The 23144-nt window shown below is 34.4% G+C and overlaps 1 protein-coding gene across 1 annotated transcript in view; it reads right to left on the bottom strand.

Moving 5' to 3' along the window:
- LOC102960077 (transmembrane protease serine 11C-like) overlaps positions 1-23144 on the bottom strand; it is a 50958-nt gene that overhangs the window by 26876 nt on the left and 938 nt on the right. Inside the window, exons 2-5 of the mRNA XM_007086954.2 lie at positions 15798-15916; positions 8926-9044; positions 4107-4174; positions 375-538 (exon numbers count right to left, since the gene is read on the bottom strand). Of these exons, the coding sequence (XP_007087016.1) occupies positions 375-538; positions 4107-4174; positions 8926-9044; positions 15798-15916 (470 nt within the window). The remainder of the gene's footprint in view (positions 1-374; positions 539-4106; positions 4175-8925; positions 9045-15797; positions 15917-23144) is intronic.

The raw sequence follows: 23144 nt of genomic DNA, 5'->3' as shown, positions 1-23144 counted from the left end.
TGACTGCGCCACCCAGGCGCCCCAGGAGTCTAGATTCTTGAGATATCCAAAGGAACTGAGGGAGAAATCATGACCCACAGAACAAGCTATTAAGAGTTTAAGGCTGCCTTGTTTTCTAAGGAAATGTTATTTGAGGCCCTACTTTTTTTTTTAAACTCTGTCATCAAGTAAGGTTTAATTCCAAGAATACAAGAATGATACTATATCAAGAAATTGATTGACATGGACCCTGATTACTTTAACAGTGGTTGAAAGCAATAATCATTGCATATGAAATTACGTTTAAGGAGGGAAGTGTTTTCATATTTATAACAGAACGCAATATTAAAATTAAAAGATGAAAATCATTCTATACCATACATAAAAATGCTTACCTGAAAATTTAAATGAAGAAGAATCTATACATAAAGACCCAGGTTTTCCCTTTAGCTTCTGATATAAAATGGTTTCAATTGTATCCCAAAATTTTGCTGCATTATTTTTAAAACAGGACTTAAACTTCAGCACAGCATGTATTATCACTTTCCCTTGGGCTCGGCTGTAGAACAGAAGAGACAAATAAATTACGCTTTTATTACTGAGCCTCGATCATTCTTAGAGGAGTCATTTTATAATTTTGTTAAATAGAGCTCCTGGCAGCTATTGCACTCTCAAGGGAGTGGAAATGGCACTTTGTGGACATGGTGAACTGTAAAGAGAGTATGATTTAGAGTCAGGGAACTGAGTTTGTATTCTAGATTCACCATCTGCCAATTCCCTGACTACAGCAAGCTGTTCGCATTCTCTGTACTTACAAATTTCTTCATCTCTGTAATGGGGATAATAGTATTTCCTGGGCTATTGTACACACCATATAAAGTAATGTATACGGAGGTATTTTGTAAATCTCAGTGCTGTGCAAAATATACTTATTAATATAAATATGTCTTTGTATCAAAAATCCACCATGGACGTGCTATGTAAGGCTGATAGCAAATAACAAAATGAAACATAACAGGTGAGATGAGAGAATCATTTATTATCTTGAGTGCTTTTTGTTTGTTTGGTTTTTGGTGGAGGCACAACTTGCAAGGGTGGGCCCGTTCTTGTCGTCTGTTGGAAATTGTGACTGAGCAAACACATTAGACTGGATTTGTTTTATTTGTAATTCTGACTTGAAGATGTAAATGTATAAATCAGAAGTTTTAAAAGGGGGGTATTATTACTGACTTGATGGGATGTCTATTCTGCTCTATTCTCTGTTTGTCTACCTCCTCCCCTCTTCCCAGGCATTTGTCTACATTTGTATATTTGAAAATCCACAACAACCTCAAAGTATGTGACTCAAGAGAGATCTTGAAAACATCCACTTGCAAACCTTCATAATATCCATGAACAAAACAGGAACCATGGCTAAGATCCAAGGTTTTCTGAGTAATTATAAAGCTTTATTATTTCAATAGTATTTTTGCAGGATAATTCTAGATAATAGATTTGCTAACTTCTATATCACCCCTTTCTACTTTATGTTTTACCAGACACTCTTCCTTTGAGCACTATACATGTATTCTTTCCATTTCCTTTTGTACAGTATTAAGCATTTAGTAGTTGAATGTTAATTTATTAAGTATTCTCAGTTCTTTTGCTATTATGCCTGTGCAGTGCTAATATTTCTTCTGTGATTTGTAGAGATGAACCCTTTATTTCTCATGGAATAGACAAGGACATATTATATTGCTTTGTTTATTTTAAAGATTTTGTCCAACCGTGGATGTCACTCTGAACTTTTCTCCTGGGTCAAATAACAATCTAAAACTAAACTAAATATAGACATATGGATTCTTAATCTGACATCATCAAGAGTCATAAGATCCTCTTTTCCACCAAAAACATGAACTAAAAGTTATTTTGATCTTACCTTCGCTTGACCCATAAAATAATCTTTAGTTTTATATGACAAATGCTTTTAATTCTTTGCCACAGTATTTTCCTTTCCATTCCTGAAGTTTCAGTTCATTCATTCATTCATTCACTCAATGAATGTATATTGTCCAAGCAATATATCAGGCAGAGTTCTAGGGACCAGAGCTACATCAGCTATGAACATATAAGACCACAGGTGCCTTCTCTCATGCTACTAAGAGACACAGACAAACAGGAAAATGAAGAAATAAAATAATCTTAAAAATGAGTTCTATGAAGGAGACAGCAATGACTTGAAGATTAGAGATGAGAACATTTTAGACAGCTTCAGGGAAGGCCTCTTTGAGGTGAGATCCTAATGACAAGAAAGAGTGAGTCATGAGAAGAAATGGGGGAGGTATGTCCCAGAAAGAAGGAACATCAAGTACAAAGGCCCTGAGCAAGAGAGACTTAATACTTCCCTCAGTTTTATTAAAGTCTTCTTTCTGACTCTAGACCTCAATATCCCTTTCCTTATAGAGCATTTACTTTAGAAAAGTTATAAATTCTTTCTCTGCCTCTTTGAACTATAGGCAAACCTTTTAAAAGCCTCTTGCAGTTTGACAGCCCCAGAAATGTCTTTCTCAAGGACGCAAAAGCCATCTCTGAAATGTAACCATCAAAAGAGATAGAGACTCTATCTCTCAGTTTCTGTGAGACAGGTGGGGCCTAACTTTGGTAGGCACTTTACTTACTCCAAATGGTCAAACTACCTCCTGTCATGACAATACGAGAACTTTACTTTTCCTTGGGAAAAACCAGTTAGCAAACACAGATGACCTAAGATACCCCATCACCCCAGCCTTTAAAAACATTATGGTCCTTTATTTCATGGGAGTTTTGAAGTGAGGTCAGAGAGAGGCAAGGCCAGATCAGGGAGGATCATGTGGACTGTATAAGGAATTTGGAATTTATGAGAGACTGTCAGAGGATATTAAGTAGGATGATATTGTGCTCTTCAAATTCACTTTGCTGTGTGGAGAATGGATTGTCATGGAACAGGAGTGAAAGCTAAAGTTGATGCAGTCATCTAGATATGACTACTTTGGTTCAAACTACAGCTTTATTATTTATTAAATGTGTGACCTCGGCAAGTCACTTAAACTACCTTTGCTTCAGTATTCTTATTTGTAAAATAAGAAACTGATCTGTACATATCATACAGGGTTGTTATCAGGTTAAATGATTTAATATCAATAAAGTCTTGGGGGGCTACTGGTTAAGAGCCTGGATTATTTAAAAATAAACTGGGAAAATTAAACAGAAAAAGTTCTAGTTTTAGGGAGGGGAGATTCTAAAACATATTAACTTTCTTTAATTTGTGCTTGTAATTACTATTTTTTCATATCTATTGCAGGTTATCTGTTCCTAGGTTATCTGTGCCTCACCAGTATTTAGATAAACATCGCTGCTAGACAATAGCTGTAGAATTGGATTTCTAGAGGGGCCAGTAAAGGAGAGGAGTGAAGCTGATAGGGTTGAAGTACATATGCACACATCATGGGAGCGTTGGGAATTGCCAGTGTGTGGCCTCAGTTTCAGTGCATTATTACCATGTGGGGATGAGGCCCTGTAATGTCAGATCTCTTTTTATTTTTCAACACATTCTGAAAATTATGTCTTTTATATGATATTTCTCAACTTTTACTTATTTTTTTATTTTTTAGAATTTCTAATATATTATGTTTTAATTCTTCCTGTTTTTCACTTATGCTCCTTTTAATTTCATATTCATGGATGTTATCAACTTTTATATTTAATCCATAACTCTAAGCTAGATTTGGCTCATATCTACTAGTTTGTACCTCCTAGGTCAGATATTCTATATGTGGCTCTCTTATCTTACCCATTCTTTTCTTCTGTTGAAATCATCTCCTGATTTTAGATTTGCTTTTTGACCTTGTGCGTTCAAATAAAATATAAATACATTGAGCCTTTGCCTGAGACTCATAATCAGTTGGAATTCTTGGTTCTGGTTGGATAATTTTCCAAAAGATCTTGAATACCTTTTTTCACATTTGAAAATGCTAGTAGTTTTGAAGCCTCAAACTAAAATTTATTTCAACCTTTCAATTTATACCAAACAAATATATGCTGTTAAGTATGAGGCATGAAGGTAAAGGACAGAATTTTCTGCTCTGTGCCTCTTGGGCTATTTTACATACCTTACTTGGACAACATGAGATTTGACATACTGTCTTCTCAGTTTAGATCCATGAAATGTTTCATTTATCTGTTAAAAAATAAAATGAATAAAGACTAACGTTTTCTTTAAAATTTTTTTTTAAAAATTTTTATTGTGGAGAACTCCAAACATACACAATAGCAAATAAAAGAATGTAATGAACCCCGTGTACACATCATTCAACTTTACCAGCTACCATTAAATGGCTAAATTGTTTTATTTTATTACTACCTGCATGCCAATAGTTAATAAATCCTTAATATCATTGAATACATAATATTAAATTTTTCCTAGATTGTGACCCATTTAAGAAAAAGATGCATTCTTTCTCACTTTCTTCTTAACAGAAGACCATGGGGGAGGGAGAGGGGGAAGAAAAAAAGTTAGAGGGAGGGAGGCAAACCATAAGAGACTCTTAAATACTGAGAACAAACTGAGGGTTGATGGGGGGGGTGGGAGAGAGAGGAAAGTGGTGATGGGCACTGAGGAGGGCACTTGTTGGGATGAGCACTGGCTGTTGTATGGAAACCAATTTGACAATAAATTATATTTTAAAAAATGAAAAAGAAAAAGATGAAATGTATACTAAACATGTCTTTTTGAAAATTATCTTTATATTAGCTAGGTTTATTCACAAATGTCTTCAAATCAATAAATTATGTGGTAAGGTAAGGCAAGAATATTTGTTTCCTAACAATAGCATGATAGGGAAGAATACAGTATTTATTTTGAAGAGGTGAATTCAAAGGACCAACTGATAGAGATTGCCTTCCGTGTTCAGCTTTCTATTGAACATCAGTGTCATAAAACTTAACAGAAATGTCCCCAAAGGTGAGATATTTCTTTTTTTTCTTTCTTTCTTTTTAACTATGGGCCCCCCTTCATGGCTGTACTACACACCATTTTCCCTGCTCTTTCAGGTATATGCTACTGATGGGTTTGAAGCAGGATATGTAAAAATCTCTCAGAAATTTTATATAAGAATCATTTTCTCAACTGTTCCTGATTTTAACCTAATGAGTGATTTCCCACAGCAGGACCTTCACAGGGCACCCAACAACAAATTTCACTGTCTATGGCTTTAACTTTGGCAAAGACAGGCCTTCAATATCACTGACTCAATATCGGTATCGCAAATATGTAGTTTACACTTTCCTTTTGTTACAAAGCATTGGAATATGTTCATCTATTCAATAGATATCTATTGAAATAAAACTATAAACAGATTAGATTTATATTTGGAAATTTAGTGGAGGAAACAGATAATAAGTAGACCAAGAAATAAATATATAAATATGATAATTTGAGATAGTGTTAGGTAATAAAAAGAATATAAAATAAAATAATGCTACAGAGTGATTCAGGGGACAATATTTGAATGATCCAATAAGTCCTTTTAGAACAGGTGACATTTGGGTGGGACCTGAAAGATGAAAAGTTGAGAATCAAGGGGAGACAATTATTTTAGACAGAGAGAAAACCAGGTGCTATGGTCCTAGGTAAGAATGAGATTGTTAAGTTTGAGGGGTAGAAAAAATTGTTGTGACTTAAGTAAAATGAGCAAGGGAGAGGGTATAAGTTGAGGTTGTCCAGGTAGGTGGGGCAAGATTACAGTCAGCCTTGTTGGCCATGGTAAGGAGTTTAGATGTTATTTCTAAATATAATCAATGAAGGAATCTTGGCAAGATGGTAACTAAACAATACAGCATTTCTCTTCTATTCTTAATTCCAACACATCTGTCTCTCCTGGGACCAAGTGGAGTGGGGTTTTATGGAGGCCCTGGAAGCAGGGCAGTGATGAGGAACTTTCTCTTCCAGGGGTCAAGGAAGAACCTAGAAAATAGTCTGAGAGCCCTGTGTAAGAATAGAATTGCAACAGGCCCTGAAAAGAGCTTGGTCAACAAAAGTTTGTGGATAACCAGGTATAAAACTGACATTGGACCATGTTTGTAGTGACCAAAGATGCTCCCCTGCTCTTGGGCAAGTGGTTTGATGTACGAGTGTGACTGCCCTGTTTTGTATGGATAATTTTGGTACCTCACACATATCAGATATCATTTTGGTTGTCTATAATCTGATGCATTATATATGAAAAACACATAGAGTTTGTTTAAACATTTTTGAACATTTGATTGGCCATATGAAATTGATATAATCTGAAATTTGCTCAAGATTCTATATTTGCATGCTTTTCAATTATAGAACAGAAAAATCATAAAGAAGGCGGGAAACATACTTTTAGTGGGACCCTGAGTAAGTCAACGTTTTAGTGCCTCAGTTTCCTCATATAGAAAATGAGAACGTTGTGAGGAGTAAAGAAATGAAATTAATTAATTAAGGAGTAAAGTCCTTAGGCTAGTACTGATGGTTAATAAGGCTAATTACTATTGTTAAGGTACTGCCTCACTCTAATGTTTAGAATTTCTATTCACTATAATTGGGTATCATATCTGCTGCCCACAAAAAATAGGAAATGACAGAGATTTCATTTTGAGTTGTCCACTAGTTTTCTCCTACAAAAAATAGGAAATGACATAGAGATTTTTTCTTGAGTTATCCACTAGAAAACCACATATCTAAACATGAAAATATTCCCTATGGAGGCCTAGTTTCTGTAGGTAATGCTTTACTACCATTCATAGTAAAGCAGCATTTCTTTATCCAATTTCTTTTTTCTTTTTAGAGTCTATCATCACAAGAATTATTTAATGAAAATCACAAGAAGAACAGGTGATAGGTATTATAATAATGACTAATAGGTGAGTTTGATGAATGATACACAGCTCTATTTTGTGCTCTTATCACCAGTATTGTTTTTATGAATGCTGTGTACAGTAATAATTTAATACACAGAGCATCATTGTATTAAGCGAAAACAGAAAGGCGTGTAAGTAAAAGCAGGCACTTTAACACATGTAGAGGAAAAAGTATGAGAACTATCTAGTGATTGTTTTATTTATTTATTTACTTACTTATTTTTTAAATAACGTTTATTTATTTATTTTGAGAGAAGAAGAGTGAGCAGAGAAAGAGGGAAGGGCAGAAAGAGAGGGAGAGAGAGAGAATTCCAAGCAGGCTCTGCTCTGTCAGCACAGAGCTGGATGCGGGCTTGATTTCATTAACTGTGAGGTCATGACCTGAGCAGAAACCATGAGTCAGAAGCTCAACTGACTGAGCCACCCAGGCGCCCCTGGTGACTGTTTTGATACAGGTGAGTTGGGTGGGGTTCCTGAGTGGCTCAGTTGGTTAAGCATCTGACTTCAGCTCAGGTCATGATCTCATGGTTCCTGGGTTCAAGACCCATGTCAGGCTGTGTGCTGACAGCTTGGAGCCTGGGCCTGCTTCAGATTCTGTGTCTCCCTCTCTCTCTGCCCCTCCCCCACTCACACTCTGTCTTTCTCTCTCTCTCTCTCAAAAATAAATAAACATTAAAAAAATACAAATGAGTTAAAAACCGAGAATGAGGATTGCTAAAGGAGTCTGAGGCAAGGTGTCACGATTGGTGGTTGATTGACCAACATGATATGATAATTGATAAAAACTAACAATTTTAGAATATTCATTTTGAGATAAACATAGTTTAATTGATTTGAATGATTTGATCTAAATTTATAGAAGAAAAGGTGATTTTATTAGTTTGGGTATATTTTGAATTATTTTGAAGTTATATATTAACTTTGTTATGTTTATAATTTATTAAGAATATTAATGATGCTCTGCTTTAGGTATGTTTTTAGGTTATCTTTTTTTAAGGGCTTACAGAATAATAGGACTTTTGCTAAGATGATGATGTGTTTCATCTTATATGACGCCTACAACAATCCTATGATGTAGGTATTTGTCATATTATTTTTACTTGAAGAAACTGAGATGTGAATAGATTAAGTGATTTGTTTAAGTTTATGTAGCTGGTAAATGGGTAAACTTAGAATTGAACAAGGACTCTGCGTCCAATGTCTATTAACCATTGTATTATGTTGCCCCTTTGTTATTTCCTTTTTATCATAAAGCTACAGGAAAAGTGGGAATTTTCTTTCTCCATTTTTTATATACTAACTCTTAGTATAATGGTAAAGGCATACAAAGACTTTTAAAGACTGAATTTATTAGAAACTTGGAGGTAGTGGGATGTTACGGAAAGAATGCAAGCTTCAGTCAGATCGAAGATGTCCTGTCAAGAATGCACTCAAAGAAATGGGAGGCGAATGATGCCACCACTGCTTTTGGCAGGATTTGGTTTGTTTGATAGAATTACTTGAGCTAATGAGAGTGTATCTATGTCCAAGGAGTAGTCAAGACTTTTCATTAGGTTTTTAGTCAGCTAAAGGTTAACTTAAAGCACACTCTTAAGTAGACATTTAAAATTTTTTACCACATTGAGGAGATACAAGATGATCTTTATTTTGGGCTATATGTTCTCTCTCTTCTACACTGGCCATTCTTCCTTGAAGCACTTCTTAGTTAAGGATCAGAAACAACATGTATTTGTTCAGGTATCTTGGAGGTAGGATATATTTTATTCATTTTTTAATACATTAGAAATACTCATTGACTGCCTCTCATGTGTCAGGCATTTCTTAGTGTTCTCTAAATATGTCCCTATTACGTTTTTTTTTTTCCTGTACATGTTTTCTGACTGACTTTCTGAAAGGACTATATTAATCTAGAACTAAGATAGTAGTAAGAAATAGTATGAAATTATCAATCATTTCCAAGTTGGAAGGTTATTATTAGCATTCTGGCACTTCTAGGAACATAACCTTTAAAAGGGCAATGCACAGAAAAATATTTCAACTTACCAAAGATACTATCTTTTTATTTAGGTCCATATATTCTTGTGAATATGGTTTTTCAAACTTGCTGTCATAGTCAATATTATTGACTTTAAAGCTGATATGATAGTAGAAAGGTGTCTTTGCTGGAAAGGAGAGAAAAGAAAAGTTACACATTGTGTAACTACTTTTCATTCTTAAGAGAATCATGTGAAATATAATATTCTGATTAAATTGCAGGTAACTCAACATTTAAATAGTTTTGATTCCTAGTGATTGTTAAAATAACTTTGACAGAGCAATGTTTATTAACATAATCTAGCTCTATAACTATATCCAAAGATTTATTCAGAATTTTTAATGTAAAATTTTAATGTGCCAGCTTTCAAGTTTGGATCCTCTGAAGATAAATATGTTACTATGAGAAATGATATTAAGGCATAGGTAATTATCTTAGTTTTTGTGCTCTTCACATATCACAATTTAGGAAAATCAGCAGAGGCCTAGGTTTATATCATTTGTGAAGCACCTAGAAAGTTAAAATGAATAAAAGAGACAGTAAAATGAAACATGACTCGTAAGCACTGCAAATTAAGTAAATAGAAGAAAGAAATCAAACTTAAAACTATAGAAAAGTAAAGCTGAGTTGAGTGTTAAACTGGACTATACTATTTTAATACATCAAATACAGTATAAATTAAATTTTTTCTTTCAGCTTTTCTCAGGTCCTTTTGTACCTCTCCATTCCATAAACTAGGAGGGCACAATGAGAAGAGAGAGAAAGAGAGAGGGTTCAAACTATTTAAAAATTGAAGAAGAGGGAATACTTCCAAACTCATTTTATGAAGCCAACATTACTTTGACACTAAAGCCAGGTGAGGACACTACAAGAAAAGAAAACTACAGACTAACATCCCTGATGAATATAGGTGCAAATATCCTCAACAAAATACTGAATTTAACAACACATTGAGAAGATCATACACCATTACCAAATGAAAATTATTCTTGGGATGCTAAGATGGTTTAATATACACAAATCAATAAATGTGATAAATGCACTAACAGAAGAAAAATAAAAATCATGATAATCTCAATAGATGAGGAAAAATAATTTGATAGAATATAGTACAACATCTTTCATGACGTAAAAACATTCAACACATAGATTCTAGAAGAAACATACCTCAACATAGTAAAACTATATATGACAAATCATAGCCAACATCATATCTAATGGAGAAAGGTTAAAAGCTTTTCCTATAAGGTCAGGAATGAGGCAAGGATGCCCACTGTCTTCACTCTTATTCAACATAGTACTAGTAGTTTTAGCTACAGCAATTGGGCAAGAGAAAGAAATAAAAGGCATCCAGATTGGAAAGGAAAAGGTAAAACTGTCATTATTTGCAGATGATGTGATATAGAAAATCCTATAGATTCCAAAAAAAATTACTAGAACTAATTGAGTTCTGGAAATTTGCAAGATAGAAAATCAACATACATTAAGCAGTTGTGTTTCTATACAGTAACAATGAAATGTCTGAAATAATATATGTTATGGTGGTAATCATTTCAACTCAATATGGTGTATCAAATTAATTCATTGTACACCTTCAGCTACACAATGTTATGTATCAACTATATCTCAATAAAGCTGGAAAAGAAAATTCTGAAGACCATAGTATTTTTGTTGTTATATATTTTTATTCATAAATACTCTATGACTTTTTATTTTTCTATTAGACTATCAAGATTGAGAATCTATGGTATTGAGGCAATGTTAGGTTATATTAACTTCTTAAACTACTAAATGAATTTCAAACGCTAAAGAGGAAAGCCGTTATCTAGCTCTGGTATCGTGTAAGACACCAAACCCTTAATTAGAAGGTAGAGTGGTATACTAGGTGTTGCTGTTGACATTCAGAAGAACCAGCAGACTATCATAATAAAAAATAAGCTCCTCTCCTTCAAACATAACCTAGACCTTGAGCAACTAAAGACATTTATGACCTAGAATTTCTTCTAAGTGTTATTTTCATTGTTCTTTTCCTTCCTAGAAGAGTCATATTTTTCAAATAATCAGGACACACTCTGAGCTAGGGTTTAGGGCTCCAGGGAGGACTCGATCCTGACTGATTCACCTCTTTGTATTTTTATTAAAACGTGTTTTAAATTTCCCAGTGATTTTTAAAAACTGAGATATAATTGACATATAACATTATATTAGTTTCAGGCATACAACATAATGGTTTGATATATGTATAACAAGTATAAAAATATACACATATATTTATATATATTATATATACATACATATTATATATATTATGTACATACGTATATATTTATATCACACAGTAAGTCTGGTTAACATCTACTCAAGTGATTTTTATGCACATTAAAGCTTGAGAAGCAAGGCTTGGGTAAGTAGCTCTCAGCCTGGGTTTCCAATTAGGATCACAGGTGGAGTTTTAGGAATTGTCATCACTTGTGCCCTTTCTCACAGTCTATCTATTCTGGGCGGGAGCATCAATGTTGTAATTAAGTTTTCCAGGTGATCCTAAGGTGAGGCCAGGGTTAAGTATGAGGGCCACTGAGTATATTTCCGAGAGTTGAGTTCAGCCTTTGGTTCAAGGGGAGGTAATAGGGTCTGTTCTACCTGGATTTGGTGGGGGCAAGTCAGTGTAGCCTGTATTATCCATGCTGTAGGAGAATTTTGGGGCATCTGTAGGAAGGGAAGTTCCCTGAAGACAGGCAAGGAGAGACTCCATGTAGGAACTTATTACTTCTGAAGCTCTCCTGAGAGAAAGGACTCAAAAGGGGTCTTTCTTGTGTTTCAAGGCCCTTCTGTCTGGCTGTGGTGGTAGCAGGTGAAGGGTCTGTGCCGAAGCCTTTAAAGGAATATTCTCAAGATGCGATGTAATTTCTCTACATGACCTCACCGAAGGAAGAAACACAGCAAAGGAAGAGGAAAGGACAGAAATGGAAGGTTCTCAGGTAAGTATTATTTCCTGGGTAAGGGCCTGTGTCTACTTTTCCTCCTGCAAGGCCATGGTTTTAGAACATGCAGACATTTACTTCTATACCTCTTGTGTTCCTGCCTAATAAGTTTGTCTCAACTACTTTTTTTCCATGTCTTCCTATGGCAGTCAAGTTTAGCTCCTTCTCCCCTATAGCCCAGAGCCCTCTCTCCATGTAGACTTCCCCTTTCTCCATTCAGACTTCTGATATTCCTTAAGCAATTCCTACTATGAATTACTGACCTGCAACTACTGAAAACGTTCCCTTTGCAATAGATCAACTTGGGAAGGTGTGGATATCCATGAGTCTAATGGGGGATGAGGGCGGTCCTGGGATATTAGTGAAGAAGGAGAATAGTGTTTAGGTCTCCTCCATGCTCTGTCAGCTCTTTGTGGACCAGGATTAAGAAAATGCATATCTAAACAGGATGGTATTAATGGCCCAGAAAAACTGAGAAATTTCTGTAGAAGAGTAGTTAGAAGAGACATGTTCTCCAAAATGCTTAAAGAAAGCTTACTTAAATACACAATTAGAAATTATAGAAAATGGGAACTTTATATGGCTTGACATTTGAATACAACTGATATTTTTATGATTAGATTTAAATTATAATTTACCTGTTTTTCTGGCCAGTAAGAAAACAGCAGTTATTATGTGTCCTTTGGCAAATATTAGGCACCTGATATCAATTTGCCCCATTATAGCTGATGTTAACTTCATTCACTTGGTTCAGTTGCTGTCTGCCAGATTCCTTCCAATGTGATTCTAAGGTACAGCCAGGATTAAAATTCATTGCTCTGGATTAGGGGTCAGCAAACTATGAAATCTAGCCTACTACCTGGTTTTGTGTAGCCTGTGAACAAAGAAAGGTCTTTACTTTTTTTTAAAAGTTGGAGAGTCAAAAGAATAATATTTTGTGACATGTGAAAATTATATGAAATTCAAATTTTAGTGTTTATGAATAAAGTTTTATTGGGAAGCACTACATTTATTTATGTATTGTCTACTCTAGCATAGCAATAGACTCAAGTAGTTGTAATAGAGACTGTAATGGCTCATCAGGAGGAAAGTATTTACTTTCTGGCCCTTTGTTGGAAAATTGTGCTGACCCTGCTGAACACTTTTAGCTCAAGAGTAGTGTGATGCTCTAGCAACTCTCCTCCATTACTGCTATATCTCCATTATAGCACCTAGCCTAGTATTTGCCATTAAATACATAGTAGTCACCCAATGAATGCTTGTTGAATTGAATCTGGGTAATTTCAGTTGCCTTTTTTCTTTTTTCTTATCTATTTATCTCTTAAAAAGTTAACCAAACAGAAAACACAACATTATCATTATATAGAGTCATGGGAAGCAGACAAAGATAGGTATCCTGGGGTGAATATTTGTGTGGGGCTTTGGTTTTTCCAGCTGTCTTTCCAGTTTTTGTGAGGAGATGGCTCATTGCTTTCAGGTTTGGAGTCTGGCGTAGTGAACTAGAAAATATTCATATGGTACTGAAAGCTTCATCCAAAAGAGAAGCATCGTAAGGCTGCCTCTATATGATGCCATGCCAGAGCATCTGCATAAAAAGTTTAAAATTTGGTTCACCGGATTGAGATTTGGTTTATTTACTGACAAATCCTTTTCTTAAAAGGATCATTCTGATTCATTTAATGTTTTAGCTCATGCAAGGTATTGTGGCATCAGGTATATGAACTTAAGGTGAAAAACCAATGACTTTTAAAAAGATAAGCCCTATCAAAGTACTTAACACAGTCTCAGGAGGTTCTATTCTTGTTCCCACAGGCTTACTATGACTTGAGAAAACTTACATTGTTAACAAAACTTATCTATTTTGATGCAGAGGTACTTAATTAGGAATATTTTCCTTTTTAGAAGTTTTTATAAGTCACTAAAGTTTATGATTTCTGGAAATATGTATGACTAACTCTAAGAGTGAGATCATAAATATATTAGAATTCATATTCCTTTTCACATAGGTAGATTCTTCTAGGCCTACTAGGCCTAGGCCAGTATAGAATTTTGCTTTAGAATAAATTGCAAATGGTGATTACACACACACACACACACACACACACACACACAAGTATATATACTGGCATTACAAACAAGTATAATTTAGTAACCATAAAAACAATTTTGTTTTTAAATTCTTTAGTAACAAATAGTATTATGGTCACCATAAACCACAAAACATAGTCTCAATTCAGAAATTAAAATGCCCAGGTCTGCTTTGAAATCACAGTTTGAACTTGATGTAAAGTTTTTTTTCCCCTCTTACCAAGCTCTTTACTCACCCAGTTCTGTTATTCTTCCTTTCCCACTTCATTAACTGGATGTGGACCTCTCTAGGTCCTTACTTGAATGGTTAAGAATTTGTCATCTACTTTAGTGCTCTAAGAACTTAGTACATATTTAAAACGAGTTTCCTTCTAGGTTTTTCTGAAATTGGTTTCTCTTTCAAAGCTCATTTCTTAGCTTGACATGAGAGGGAAAACATCTATTATTCATATATTGGGGAGGTCTTCATAGTATGAAAACTTTACAGCATACCTATCTCCAAAGATAACCTCTTTAAATATCTTTTCTTCTCTCTAGTTTCTGGCACTTTCGTACTTTTGATGAAAGGCAGCAGGTTCTGTGTCTATGTCTTGAGTGAGCAAATCTTATTCAAGGATTTATGAGCATATGCCATGACTCTGACTTTTGGCCTGGCTTTGGTAGCAGCTGGCATTGCAATCTACCAAGGATCGTGTTCACACAGTCTGTGTCTAGGAAGGGTGTGTATGGAAGATGAAATATAGCAGTATAAACAATTTCTGGGGAGAGGGCCTCTTTACTCCACTGTGTACAACTCTATTTTCTCTATGGAAATTCTTTTCACCTTATAAACTGAAATGGTTGTTTACTTAGCTAGACAGTTTTTTTCCTAAGTGTGTTTTTTCAGAAAATACTATTCTGTTCTAAAGCAGTGGTACCCAATTTATGAGCCATGAATTACATAGGATAGCAGCATGGTGATAACAGAAGATGGTTCTAGGGAAAAATATTTATGTATACACCAGCCATTGTTCTAGACTTAAAAAATGCTTCTTGTACATATTACTGATTTTCAGACATAGGTAGATGTAGTTAATTAAATACAAGTTAATTTTAAAAGAATTGCTAAATTTATAGTTGTCTTTATTATGTCAACAAAGTATTCTCTTGTGCGAATGTAAAAAAAATATTTTTCTATAAAAAAGTCCTCATTCTTGAAGAGGTTAGGAAATAGTTAAAGAAAGTGACAAGAACAGCACATGGCAAATTTGGTATAAAGTTCTGTATTTAAGAAAGATTGATCTTGAGGATCCCATATTTTTTTCCTATTTTATGCAAAGTTAATAAAAATTTGTATTTGTATTGACTTTTTAAGTTACATTCCTCAATAGTAGGGAATATTATACTTTTTTAGGAAGAATTTTATGAGAAGAAAATATTCCATGAGGGAAATATTATAAGCTTTGAAACAAAATAGCTTAGAATCCCACAGTGTAGGGGTTTTTATGTTTGTTAACTCATCAATTATCTCTTCAGAAAGTTATAAGTTCAACAGAGGGAGGAACTGTGGCTTATTCATCAACATATTCCCAGAACCCAAAGTTTAGCTGGAATTAAAAAAAGAATACACCAAATCTCTGCATTTAGAATATCCTGAGCCAAAAGTCACTAAAGAACAGTTTTTAGTAAATGCTGTTAAACTTAAGAAATTCTCTCTGCTACATAACTTTGTCTGACTTCTTTCCTTCCTCCATTCTCAAAATTCATAATTTTCCCAATAATGGAATCAATAATTCTGTGTGATTAGTAAGTCAGACACAGTGACTACTTACCATAAGTGGCAAAGTAAACAATGAGTCCGATGATTACTGCAGCAATAATCAGCATTAAGATACCCAGGGTAATCTTTCCACATGTTGTGAGTTTCATTTTTGTGTTTGGCTCTGTTCCTCTGAATAGAAAGGTACAGGAAAAGCAAGTGTTAATATGAGCAAGATATGGGACACTCTAAGAAATATTATGGACTTGACGTTAAGTATAAAAATGGATTCTTTTATTTTATGGATTCAATGGACTGCTGAACTTGAAAAATAACATGTAGAACTAGTAGATATAATATTTGGCCTGCTTATTTTTTAGCACATACGAATAATAATGGTAATCCTAAAATATTCATTTACACAAGCAGGGGAGGGACAGAGAGAGAGGGAGACACAGAAACTGAGGCAGACTCCAGGCTCTGAAATGTCAACTCAGAGCCTGATGCAGGGCTCGAACCCATGAATCTTGTGATCATGACCTGAGCCGAAGTTGGACACTTAACTGACTGAGCAACCCAGGTGCCCCAATATGATTTAATTTCTTAATGGGATCCCTCTGACTGCTTTGTGGAAAGTAAATTATAAAGGGCAAGGATGAAAGCAGAATGATAAGATAGGAAATGATTATAATAATTGAAGCACAATTTGATGTTGGTTTGGACCAGAGTGGTAGAGGTGGAAGAAATGAAAAGGGGTTGAATTTGGATATGTTTTGAGTATAGAGTTGGTAGGAGTTATGGATGCATTGGTGTGGAATATGAGTAGAAAAGAGATGTCAGAGATGGTTTTCAGTTCTTTAGCTTGATGAGGGAGTTATCCTCAACTAAAGTGGGAAGTCTGCTGATCTATCAAGTTTTGAGGGTTAGGGTTAGACTATGAGTTCACTTTTGTTCATTTTGTGTTTTAGATGTCCCCTAGTCAACCAAATGGAGATGTAGGTTGGATATCCAAGTCTGGAGTTTGAGATAGAGGTTTGGGCTAGTAATATAAATTTAGGATTCTTCAACATATGGGTTAGTATCTGAGACTAGAAGGGATTACCAAGGGAGTAAGTATAGATAGAGAAAACCAGGACATGGTCACTAGAGCACTCTCATATTAAGAAATTAGGGAGAAGAGGAAGACCAAGCAAAGGAGACTGAGAGGGGCAATTAACAAGGGTAGGAGGAAAAGCAACTGAAAGTGGTGTCCTGGGAGCCAAAAGAAGTGTATCAGGCATAAGGAAGGAGGTTAACTGTGTCAAATGTTCCTGATAGCTCAGGATGAGGAAATGATCACTGAAAATGGACCATTGGATTAGCATTATAGAGGTAATTGATGACCTTGATGCATGAAGTTTTAGGAGTGGAAGGGGAAGAGAATGGTTAGAGGTGGTTTCAAAAGAGAATGGAAGTAAAGTGACTAGAGACAATGACCACTGACCATTCTATAAAAGATTTTGCTGAAAAAGGTGATAAAGAAATGGGACTATACACAGTGAAGGAAATGGGATCAAGAGAATTTGTATTTTATCATGGAAAACTTTGAATATGCCTAAAAACAGAACAGTTTAATAAACCTCCATATATCCATCACATAGATTTAAGAACTGTGAACATTTTACAATATTTCATTTGTTTTTGAAACATTTTAAAGTGGTTATAGAAAAGTTATTACATCATGAGATTCATCCCTAAATACTTTATTTTCTTTATAAAAAAATAAAGGTATTAAAAAACATGACCATTGTAATACCTAATGAAATTACCAATAATTCCTCAGGCTCTAATACCAAGTTTATATTCAAATACCTCTAAGTTGTCCTCAAAATGTCTTCTACAATTTTTTGTTGTTGTTGTTCTTGAACAAAAATCAAATCAAAATCTTCACATTGCATTTGGTTATTATACTTCTTATCTTTTAAAATCTAAAACATCTTCCATACTCTGCCCTCATTTAAAAATTTTTCATGACATTGATTTACCGAAGGCACTGGGTCAGTTGTCTTATAGAATACCTCAGAAGAAGAGAAGTTTGTGTATTTGTGTTTTAAAAGTTTTTAATTAAACATTTTATTTTGTGACAATTAGACTCATATGTTGTAAGAAATACAAAGGGATCTCTTGTACATTTTACGAGTTTTCCTCAATGGTAACAAGTTGCAAAACTATAGTACAGTATCACAATTGGGGTATTTAGACTCATATAGTCAAGATACCTAACATTTCCATCACAAGGGTCCCTCGTGTTGCCTTTTTATAGCCACACCCACTTGCCTTAGGTCCCCTTACCTTCCTTAACCCTTGGCGACCACTAGTCTCTTCTCCTTTTCTATAATTTTGTCATGTCAAGAATGTTATATAATTGGAGTCCTACAATATGCAACTTTTTGGCTTTTGCTTTTTTTCACTCAGCAAAATGCTCTGACAATTCATTCGGGTTGTGGCATATATCAATAGTACTTTAAAACAATGTTTTTAATTGCTGAGATGTATACTAACACTATTGGATATGTCATTGCAAATATCTTCTCTCATTCCACAGGTTGCCTTTTAGTTTTATTGATTCCTTCACTGTACAGAAGTTTTTGTTTTGATACAGTGCCAGTAGTTTCTTTTTGCTTTTGTTTCCCTTGACTTAGGAGACCTATCTAGAAAGATGTTGCTATGTCCAGTGTCAGAGACATTCCTGCTTGTGCTCTCTTCTAGGATTTTTATGGTTTCAGGTCTCACATTTAGATCCTTAATCCATCTTGAGTTTATTTTTGTGTATGGTGTAAGAAAGTGGTCCACGTTCATTCTTTTGGATGTAGCTGCCATTTTTCCCAACACCATTTGTTGAAGAGACTGTCTTTTTCCCATCACATATTCTTGTCTCCTTTGTTAAAGATTAATTGACCATATAATTATGGGTTTATTTCTGGGCCCTCTATTCTGTTCCATTGATCTACTTGTTTATTTTTGTGCCAGTACCATGTTTCATTCAGCCAGCTTTGTAAAACATTTGAAATGTGGGATTATGATACCTCCTGCTTTGTTTTTTTTTCTCAAGGTTGCTTTGGCTATTCAGGGTCTTTTGTGGTTCCATATTTTAGTCCAAATTTGAGGACTCTTTGTCCCAGTTTTGTGAAAATGTTGTTGGTATTTTGAAAGGGATTGTATTAAATCTGTAGTTTCCTTTGGGTACTATGGACATTTTAACCATATTTATTCTCCAAATCCATGAGCATTTAATATCTTTCCATTTGTGTCATCGTCAGTTTCTTTCATCAATGTTTTATAGCTTTCAGAATTACAGGTCTTTTACCTCTTTGGTTAAGTTTGTTTCTAGGTATTATTTTTGGTGCAATTTTAAGTGGCCTATATTGTTATTATTTATTTAATGTTTATTTTTGAGAGAGAGACAGAGCTTGAGTGGGGGTGGGGGGCAGAGAGAAATGGAGAAACAGAATTTGAAGCAGACTCCAGGCTCTGAGCTGTCAGCACAGAGCCTGATGCATGGCTCAAACTCATAAACTGTGAGATCCTGATCTAAGCTGAAATCAGACGCTTAACTGACTGAACCATCCAGGTGCCCCTGCCTTTATTGTTATTTTGAAGTGAGTTTCTTGCAGACAACATATGATTGGGTTATGTTTTTTAATCTATTTTGTTAATATCTGTCTTTTTACTGGTATATTTAGATAATTTACATTTAGGGTAACTATGAGTATTTTAGGGTTAAAGTCTGCCTTTTTAATACATTAATACCTTTTAATGCCTTTTAATACCTGCCTTTTTAATATGTTTAATACCTGCCTTTTAATACCTTTTTAATCCAAACAGTTTTAAAAAGCTCTAGGAGATTATTCATCATTATTCATAGACTCATGAATGTTAGAGGCATGAGATGACATACACAATTTGGAAACAATAGTTAGACTGAGTAAGAGAATAACAGTAATAAAAGCTTTTAAAATAAGCTATCAAAGTATTTATGAATTGGGAGGCAACTTTATTCTAATGCATCCACGTTTCAATATTGTTAAATGTTTTTCTTTGGCACACACAGAATGTGTGTGGAGGAAATGCCTTTTTAGAAATTAAGTAGTTTATTGTACTCATGTTTATTAAGTATTTTCTATGTGCCAAACATTGTGCGAGGCAAGGGATATACAGTGATGAACAAAATCACTAATAAATGTGAACTGCAGGAACTGTAAAATATTAGTTTTGTTTTATGTACTTTATGCTATATGCTTGTTTGCAATATACTGGTAGTACTAGTTTGCAAGGGCCGGTTAACAAAGGACCACAGACTGGGTGGCTTCAACAACAGAAATTTATTTTCTCACAGTTCTGGAGAATGGAAGTCTGAGATAAATTTGTTGGCAGATTCTGAGGCCTCTCTCCTTGGCTTATAGATGACTGGTTTTCTCTTGTGTCTTCATATGGTCTTCCCTCTGTATATATGTGTGTCCTAATTTTTTTTTTTCTGGCTTAAACAGAAAAATTTATTTCCTCACAGTTTTAGATGCCAGAAGGCTGAGATCAAAGTGTTGGCAGAATTGGTTTCTCCTGAGGTTTCCCACCTTGGATGGTAGATGGCCATGGTTTTCACATTCACATGGTCTTTCATCTGTGTGTATGTCTGTGTCCAAATTTCCTTTTCTTATAAGGATACCAGTCACATTGGATTGAGGCCCATCTTAATGACTTCCTTACAACTTAATTACCACTCCAGAGACCCTATCTCCAAATACAGTCAGATTCTGAGGTACTAGGGGTTAAGATTTTGACGTATGATTTTGAAGGGACACAATTCAGTCAATAATGTTTTGGATTATATTATGTACTTGATATTATATATTTAGTATTTTATATACTTTTTGTTTTTACCCTTGTGTATAATCTATGTATGCTTATGTTTGTGTGTATGTGTGTTTCATATATTTATATCAATATGCATTGAAATGACCATACTAAATCCTGATTAGTTTGAAATACCCACATTGATTTTATTTTTGCTGGAAAACAGAATCAAATACCTATCAAAAATTTATTTTTTTAGTTAGTTAATGTCATTCCCTGAATAGGTGATACTTCCTAAAGAGATAATATTAACTAGATATCCAATGCAGGTGAAGTTTCCAAGTCTCATGTCTTTAGAAGTTTCATTTTACTTAAAAACCACTTTGACCATTTAAATATATTCTGTCTAAGTTAGGTTTTCACCTTGCACATAAAAATCTATATCTTAATATTTCTATGAAAGTATGATGCTTATGAGCAGTTTTGGTTCATAATAAAATAAAATAAAAATCCCTAAAAGACACTACACCATGGAAAATGTTTCCCTCTAAGTATCTACAATCTGACCAACTGACTGAGTCTAGAATAGTGCTTAAAATTTGGGGGAAAAGATAAATGACTAAATTATGTGGTAAAACCTGGTAGCATAATTTCCATAGATGAGTATGTTATCCTAAAGCATCTTCCTTCATACCTGCATATATATCTGTATATTTTACTCAACACAGCTTGCCATGGAATAAACCTCAATGAAAATGTGTTAATTGTAGTATGAAATTGGTCGCAAAAAGTTGGAGTATATTTTCTATTCATCCCACTGTGCCCTTCTAATAGATTGAACTATCTAAAAACTGCTGCTTTTGTAGGTTAAAAAAATGGATATTGGCAATTGTATAATAATTGAAGCTATAGATACACAGATATGCTTTATTTGTTGTTTCCTCTTGTTAGTCTATAAGCTGATATAAAAAGTGATTCTTGTAAACAAGAATTTGTTTACTAGGGAGATTGACTTGAAACTCCTCTCAGTGTAAAGTTCCTAAAATGAGAGACATGTAGTCTTTTAGAACTGGAAGGGACTTTACAAATACCCACACTTGTTTTCTAATTTTAAAGAGGGCATGTAAGACAGTATTTTCTCTTCAGGACCCTTCAAACCTAGGGAAGATAAGCATTCCAGGTAGATATTTGTCCTTTGATTATCAGCATATTTAGGGTTAGAGTTAAGATGAGGGTTCTTTTCTGATCTCTAGAAGAAGTTTCCCCTGTGCATGTGTATGTATTCCTGAATTCAAAAGGAAAATTAAACTTTGTCAATATCCAGTTCGTTTAAGTATTCCTCTAAAAAACAATGCCAGATATATAAATTCCATTTTTTCTAAGTGTTATTATTATTTGGAATGTTGGTTGAAAATAGACTACCTATTTGACAGAAATCAGGTCTTGGGTGTAGTTACCATGAGCAATAGAATACTTGTTTTGATTTCAGCAGCATGCCTTAATTTTTTAAAAGTGTTTTATTTATTCACTAAGTGTGTCCTGAAGCTATTCAGGTATAACAACAAAATGGTAATGATATTGAGGATTATTTAGCGATTTCAGAAAAAGTGGCTTTCTGGTGAGTTGTACTCTAAAAATTATTAATTCTTTGAATGGCTGAAACCAGAGTATGTCTACACATTATTTCTCACATACTGTTTATGGAGCAGTTCTCACATACTGTTATGGTGAGTTAACGTGGGCATAAAACACATTAGAACCAAGATTAAACATTTTTACTAGACTTTTTGTTAACTCATGAGGATGAACAGCAACAATTTGGAAATCGTTTCAGGGATTCCCTTATAGCTAATTAAGCTAAATATGAATGTGAATATGTATGACTGTTTCTTAAAGCTGTTTATTGTGAAGTTACATCCTGCACAATCTTAAGCTGTTCACCTAGAATCTAGATGTTGGCAAGATAGTGCAACCAGAAAAGTTGTCCAAAGATTTTATCAAAAATATGGGCCAGGCTCAAGGGGTTTATCAAAGCCCCTTGTTAGAGTATAGACCAATGCGTATGTGAACATTTATCTTTGTGTTAATCTGATTAGCTTAAGAATCAAAACACAAAAATTATTTGTTCATCTGTGTGTACCATGGAACCAGTCAGGCCATTTGTTTGATTTTTCAGGCCAACTGCTATCTGAGCATATGGCATAGCTAATGGGAAAAAGTTAAATCCCCTGTTCTTGTTTCCCGCTAAAATTTTAAATCACACCAGCAAAAATGTCTAGCAGTGAAGCATTGTGATGTTTCAATAATTAAAAATTAATACTTAAAACGTTTGTCTGCCACATCCTGAAGGTAAAATAGCCTATTGTGAACATAAGTATTAATGTCTCTATTATCGACATACATCATTAGAAATAGATACGTATAACTATCTTGTATTCTTTCAATTTTCAAAATGAAATTCTTTCTAAAAGTAAAATGCCCCAGTTTTACTTCAACAGTTTCAGCATACTTTTCATGAATGCTTTAGTTTTGCTGGAATGATGTCTCACAAAAATTAGCAAGATCAATGGATTCTAATGATTAAAATTTA

The sequence above is a fragment of the Panthera tigris genome, chromosome B1 (assembly GCF_018350195.1).
Source record: "Panthera tigris isolate Pti1 chromosome B1, P.tigris_Pti1_mat1.1, whole genome shotgun sequence".
Lineage (NCBI taxonomy): Eukaryota > Metazoa > Chordata > Mammalia > Carnivora > Felidae > Panthera > Panthera tigris.
Note: the sequence above shows the minus strand (reverse complement) of the source record. Positions and strands in the feature narration are given on the sequence as shown.